We start from the raw sequence: 7,006 nt of genomic DNA, 5'->3' as shown, positions 1-7,006 counted from the left end.
TACACCTAGACCTCAAATTTCCTCTTCCGTAATTAGCCCCTACCCCCCAGAGTTGTTGAGAATCAAAAGTGCTCAGCATAGTGCCCTGGCATGTTGTAAGCCGCGTAGATAAGTTAGCTAGTATCGTTATCTCTGGGACTCAGTTTCCTCTTCTGTAAAATGAGAGAACTTGGATTAGTTGACTTGAGATGTCTCAAGCCACCAGCAGTAGCACTGCAGAGCCGCCCAGGTGAGGGCCACGGGGAAAGGAGAGGGGCAATGCTGAGGCTCCTTGCCCTCTCTTCCCCTCTCCAAGGGCCGGTGGAGACGTTCACCTTCTCTGACCCAAGGCTGGAGAAAGAATAGGACTCTTTCCCCTTCTTTCTTTTCTTTCTCACTGCCCGCCTACGTCTCCTAGTTTAGAATCTTCCCAAGTAACAAACCCAGACTTTAGGAAATAGGCTGCCTTCCCCCGCCCCCCACAAGAAGGCCCTGAACATTTGGGTTTCATTGGCCGTGTCCCCACCTCCTCCCTCACCAGCGACTTCGTTTGCATACTCCAATTTCCACTTTCCTGGGATTATTTGCATAGTTGAAACCCCACCCACTTCTCCCCCTAATTCGCTTACTTTTACTTCCCCGGTAGTATGCACCCATGGAATTCCCCAAACTTTCTCACGCCTGAGCCCCTTTTCCTGGTCTGGGACCTGGCCCTAGGAGACTGGTCTCCTGACCCAAGGAAAGGGCCCGGGGTATTGAAAACCGGCAAAGCCGGTTTGATGGAGCTGTCATCAAGAGCTCATCCTCCCCCAAACGCCTGGAAGTTCGCCAAGCTTGGGGCCAGTCACTGCCTCCACCTGCGCTTGAAGCAAAGGTGCCTTAGGCCTGGGCTGGAAGAGCATTTAAACTGACCACAGCCCATGAGACTCTTTCCTCAAACTTGCGTTCTGGACACGACTCAAGGGTCAGCAATTTGGCCTTGAGAATCTGGGTTCTCTACGGTAAAGAAAAGTCAGTCGTCCTAGCTTCCCCGTCCCACTAGACTGGAACCGGAGGCAATGCCAAAAATTCATTCAGAAGGCTGTGAGCTCTTTGGAAGCATGGTCATTCATTCAGACTCCTTGTCCAGCAACTGCTTGCTAATTCCTCCCCTTCACTTTCTCCATCCAACTTCCCCATCATTTCTTTCCTCAGCCTCACCCCTCCTAAGAATTATTCTCCAGCTCTTCTAGCGCCACGTGGTCAGTCCCCAGATGACCGCCTCCACTAACTCAGGTGGTGAGCACCACAGCTGGAAAAAACCTGGGAGCCCGAGAGTCCTCCGTATGGAGGGAGCTAGAGCATCAGGGAAGAGGAGTACCTAGGACTGCAGCTAGGCCCAGATAGCAACCCTGAAGGGAAAGGAGCGGAAGGGCACCTGACTGAATCTGGGGGAAAGAAAACCAGGCCTGGGGACGGCTGGCAAAGCATAAGTTTCCTTCCCCCGGAAGGAAAGGACTTGATAGTTCCTGCTACAGGATGTGAAGCCACAGCCGAAAAACTGGGGGCCTCTTTGCTGGAGAGATGCCCCGGCCTCCTCGCTCCCCATCCCCGGAAACGTGAGGCCTTACCCGCCCACGTACCTTCCTCTCCGCCCCCTCGAGCACGGAGTTCCCGGGACTGCAGGGAAAGGGGTGGGGGGTGGGGCCGGAGGAGCAGGGGTTCATTTGCAGCCTATGCTGTCCGACCAGGTGCCTAGCACCAGAAGGGACAAAAACCAAAGATGGAAATCCCTCGCGTCTCCTTCTCAGGAGCTAGAAAAAGGGGAGGGGAAACTAGCACTAAAATCTCAGTAATCCTTCTGACCCCTCCCCCATCTATTCACAGCTCTATTTCTCTGCACAGGATATGTGGGGGCGATCAGCAGGGTTCCTCGGGTAAAGCTGAAATGGATGCGGGGCTCAAAACAGAACTCTTCCCCTCCCCCCACCATGATTCCCAAAGGCAAAGAGAAGGTGGCTGAGACACTAAGAGCACAGGAAGCCTGTTACCGGAGGGGATGGGGGAAGGGACTCGGACTCCAGATGCTGTCCGGTAGGGCTCAGGGGAGGGGACGGAAGTGAAGGATGAGGTATGAGAGGAAAGAGGCTCCCTCCTCCTCCTGCCCTGCTCTTCCTGCTCTTGGGTCACCAAAGGGGCCGGCTTTACCACGCACGGTGAGGGCGGGCCCAGACCGGATAGGATGCCCGAGTGAAAACCCAGACTTAGATCGGTTTTGGCAATTCCCCAACTCCCCGGGCTGTCTCCTCCCCACCCCCACTTCCCACGGCTGCCTACGCTCAACCCCACCTGCGGTTGTGCTGGCGGGGCCGGCGCCGCCCCGGGCCTCCCACGGATGGAGCCGAGGGTTGGGAAGGGAGACTAGTTGGCCCTGGGTCTAGTCTCCTTTATAACCCCACCCTCTCCAGCTCCTTTTGAGCTCAAAGACCCTAGCCTTTCCTGGGGAGATTGGAATATGACTTTCCCGTCCCTCTTCCCCCTCAAGCGAAGGCTTGAGGCACGCTGAGTGTTATTTTCCGTGAAGAAATCTATTTGCTATTAGCTATAGTTGTTTAAATCCGACCCTCTGGCCTTTAGAGGCCCCATTTCAATCAGTCAACTGCCCAGGGAAACTATTTCTTTCTAAAGGGGATGCTGAAGCACACTTCAGAACTTAGATAAAGCTATGGAAGGTAAAGGGAATTTCCAGGAAAGGGAGTGGAGAGTAGTGACTATATTGGTGGAAACTGCCAGTACAGGCTCCCGCCGCCACCCCCACCCCCACCCCCACCCCCCGGGTAAGTAGCCTTTTTCACTCCCTCCCTCAACATAATCCTGCCCAACCAGTTCCTCAGGGCAACCAGCCAGGAGCTATGTGACGGAGCCCCACTCCCGCTCCCATTAATTCTCCCTCCCCAGGGAAAGCAAAGAACAAGGCCTGCAAACAGGAGCTTGAATAGAAAAGATCTTTTTATTTTCAGTTTGGCAATATTACAAAACAAAAAAAAAAAAATTCCTAAGGCTGATTTAAACAAACAAAAAATTCAAGCAAATCTTCAAAGAAAGAGGAGGGTAAACAGTACATGTTTGTAGGAAGACAGTTCTAATGGCTTAATAGAACTAGGAGACCCAAATTGAGTCTCAAGACTAGTGACTATACTCACTGCTCTAGGTCCCAGTTTTCTTGGATAAGAAAAACCAGTGGATTGAGAGTAACCAACAAGCATGTTTTTTGTTGCTTCTCCAGGACCTCAAAAAGCAAGCAGACCAAGTTCTTTTTGTTTTATAAACTCCAACCCTACAGGAACAGGAGCTATAGCTATGTGGGATGCTAACATCTTCATATATTTCTAGTACTTCGTTTCTCCCTCCCACCGACCCCCTTCTTCCAGTATGACTCAGACATAGATGACCAATCTAGTCTGTATCCGACATGGACAAGGGAATGGAATTCCAAATCTCTATTTCCTGACCATCACTAATAAGGAATCTAGTTAGGAATCACTTCCCTTTCTAGGTTAGATGACTCATAAACCCCCTAATAACTCCACACCCACACTTCACTCCTTCAACAGAGCCACTCAACACCCCTGAAGAGCAGTCCCCCACCACTCCCTCCCAACTCACCACCCAACACTCACACTGAGTTCATAAGACAGCAAACAGGAAGTCCCCTGGGCCCATGATGTCAGTGTGACCATATGAACAAGTGTGTCATTGTAGGGGTGGCTGAAATTTTTTTGAAGGGAAAAAAGGAGGCCAGTGATACTCTTGAAACATCAATGAATTTTATATAAAAAGCTTTAATGGGACAGAAGTACCGCCCCCAATTTAAAAAACTTTCAACCCTGAGAAAGGAGATTCTACCCAGCCTCCCCCACCTCACCTCCCACCCCAGCAAACGCCCTCATATCCAGCACTTGCTGCTCCCACCACCGCCTCCACTGGCGGCCAAAAACAAGCATTAAGTTAGGGAAGAGGAAATAACCAAGTCATGTCAATAGCACCATCATATATATATATGTGTGTGTGTCTCTTTCCTATAGAAAGGTCTGAGGCAGATCTCTTAAAGGGAAGACCACCAGGGTCCCCCCGTGAGTCTCTGAAGTCTGGATGAGTGCTGGCTGGTTTCACCCGCATTCAATCCGAGTCGCGGTCCCTTCCACCTCAGCCTGGAGGGTGACTACTCCCGAGGTCAGAAATAGCGTCCCATCTTCTCTCGGACCAGCCTCTTAGCAGCGTTATGGAGCAGATTCTCCAGATCAGCAGCTGCTCTCTTGTTCCCCCACCACCACTCCCCTCTGCCACCAAAGCCGTCACCAGCGCCTGGGGAAGGACAGGAGCGAGGTCAGTCTTCCCTCTCCGGGAGGTGAACAGACCAGAGCCTAAGGCCCCCCCCAGTCGCTCAGGGCTGGACAGCGGCCTCGACTTAGCTCGGGCCAGCTAAAGGTACGGTCACAGTCCGGAGTCCAAGGCTTGTGTTAGAAAGCCACCACCGTCCGCACCAAGATGTTTATCATGTTATCTGCCTGGCGGCACCCCGGCTTGAGTTCACAGGAGGGAGGAGGGGCAGTGGGCTTTGGTGGCCCCCCGGTGTTACTCAGGATGCCGGAGAAGCGCTTTTGTAAAACTCGGGCCAAACTGGGGAAGGGGCCCTCCTCCACCTGAGACTGCCGCTTCTCCAAGTCCTCAGCCTCGACCTCAGCCTTCCCTTCAGCCGGCGCCGTTTCTTCCTCCAACCTAGCTTTCTTGCTGGGGACCAGCCCGGCTTCCCCACCCTGGCCCAAGGTACTGCTCCGGCGCTTGCGGTTGGCTTTCAACGAGCGCTGAGGCACTGGAGGCAGGTGGCTGCAGGCGGGCGCCGACTCGGTTTCCCGAGCTTCCTGCGTCTCCATGGGCTCTGGGGCCGGGATCGTCTCTTCAGCCCTAGGCGGAGAGTCCGCTTCGGCCTCGGCTACGGTCATGGGCTGGGGCAGGCTCGAGGCGGGGGCCAGGGCAGCGGCAGGGAAGGCTAGTTCCGCCTCGTCTGTTTCTACCTTGGCGGAGAGGTAGAGCTCCCTGGCGCTCCGCATGACCAGCGATAGCTGAAGGCTCCGGTGCAACCTCAAGCCGCCGCGCTGCATGCGTGAATGGTACATCTTCCACACCGACATGGTCATAATACGCTGCGCTTCCTTCTGTGCTTCCATGCCGGGGCCGGGACGCAGCAACACAAGAGAAAAGGGAGGGTCGTTTAGAGGTCGGGCCGGGGGACGACTCTTGGGCAAAGGCCTGTAAGAGACGTGGGCAACGAGTGATCACGCCCTCTTCTCCGTTTGTCTTCACCCCCCCAATCGCCCACCTCAAACTGGAGACAAATTCTTCCCTAAACTCAGGAACAAGGTCGAAACGGTTTACACAAATGAGGCAAACCCGGCCCGAAACCGAGCTCTTTATATCTCTAGTTGCGTCACCGAGGAGCCGCCCCACCCAATCAGAAAGCCGTATCCCGGCTTTTCGACCCGCCACCGGAGGGCCTTTAAAGCCACAGGACGGAAATGCCAGACCTAATTCAAAGCTCTAGGGAGAGTGGGGGAGGGGAAGAAGGCTGAAAGAGACTGGACTGGACAGAGTTGGGGGTGGGGAGAAACTCCTCTTCCCCATTCTCCGAAGAATTTCCTTCTGGTTCCCGCAGTTGGGCGCGTATTGTTCCTAAGCTCGAAGTGAGCTAGAGGGAGGGAAGAGCCACTCAAGCGCGTGTTGTGGGATATCTCAAGTCAACCTTTATTTGCAGTCAACGGCTCGGAGACAGACCGCTCGAAAGAACTTCAATCCTTCCAGGGCATACCTCGGTTCCATCGTGGGGCCGAGACAAGCTCCCCATTTGCACCTTGGGCAAAGCGGTCAGTTTTTGTCTAAGCATCGGGAAAAGGCCGGTGTCTGCCTTACAACATTCGCAATTCCTAAAAGCTAGGTAAGCCCCCGCTCGCTTCGAGGCTGAGGGGAAAGGATGGGGAAGGGGACAGTGAACTAGATACAAACATTAAACGTGATATGGCACAGATTCACTCCTGTTTTCCACGCCCGTGACGTCTCATGATATCTGCTTCACTAAAAGGAAAGACTGCGAGTAACTTAAGGAAAAAGGAAGGCGTTTCAACCGTACTCCCAACTTCCCTAAGTCCGGCCCCTTTAAGAGGAAGGCCCCGCCTCTTGCGATGCTTTCGTGCATTCCCGCCACTAGTTCTCGTTTCCATGACTATATTAGGTAACCGTGACGTCCGGCGGCCCGGGGACCGTTCCCCGGTGCAGGCTCTACTTCCTCTTGCCCAAATTAGGGCAGAGGCCCGGAATCATCAGGTCAGTGAATGGGAAGCCTCCTTCCGGAACTCCAACCACGAGCCTCGGAGCGGACCCGCCTCCCGGAGGAAGAAAGGTTATTTAGGAAAGATCGGATTTGGAGCTGGAACTTTTCATATTACTAATAAGAAAGTTGAGAATTAAGAAAGGAAATTGTCCAAAGGTACGGTGCTGTCACCAGCAAGGTTTAAGAGTTTCCTACTCATGTTCTCTGCGTTCGTTCTTCCTTTCTCTCTAGACTCCCTGTAGGTCTCGGGATTTTCTTCCACTTCTCTCTCACGTGGGCATAATTTTCCTACTCCCTTTCAAGCTTTTTTTTTAATGAGTTACCATCCCCATTAGAACAGAAATTCCTTAAAGGCTGGGATTGTCTTTTTCCTTGTTGAGGAAAGATGCCTATTTTAAATGTTTAATAAAAGTTTGTTGACTTGGCTGGTGTTCTCCGGAAATTTCCCTCCACTTTTCTCAGAAATGACTGCCCCCTCTTCCTTCAGCCACCACCCCCTGCCCGGCCTACGTTTTTCTCTTTCACCCCCTTCCCCTCTCCCACACCGTCCCTTTGTATTCTTTTTCCCCACTCTGTGTTCTTCGCGTAGGTGTTCTACTAGTGGTCAGTGAGCAGTGGGTGGCCGCACCCCCGCCCCTTCCTTTCTCCCGCCTTCCCTCGGAA

At 53.2% G+C, this 7,006-nt stretch overlaps 1 protein-coding gene across 1 annotated transcript; it reads right to left on the bottom strand.

Annotated features, from left to right (window-relative positions):
• Window positions 1-3,780: 3,780 nt before the first annotated feature.
• IER2 (immediate early response 2) lies at window positions 3,781-6,855 on the bottom strand. Its single transcript, XM_003760667.4, has one exon. The coding sequence runs from the start codon at window positions 5,184-5,186 to the stop codon at window positions 4,479-4,481; it is 708 nt and encodes a 235-aa protein (XP_003760715.1). The 5' UTR covers window positions 5,187-6,855; the 3' UTR covers window positions 3,781-4,478.
• Window positions 6,856-7,006: the final 151 nt, after the last annotated feature.

The sequence above is a fragment of the Sarcophilus harrisii genome, chromosome 1, assembly GCF_902635505.1.
Source record: "Sarcophilus harrisii chromosome 1, mSarHar1.11, whole genome shotgun sequence".
NCBI lineage: Eukaryota > Metazoa > Chordata > Mammalia > Dasyuromorphia > Dasyuridae > Sarcophilus > Sarcophilus harrisii.
This window is presented reverse-complemented; position numbering and strand designations above follow the sequence as displayed.

What these genes read in the sequence shown, in the direction of transcription:
- IER2 (XM_003760667.4), bottom strand. Translation starts at nt 5,186, where the DNA reads ATGGAAGCACAGAAGGAAGCGCAGCGTATTATGACCATGTCGGTGTGG.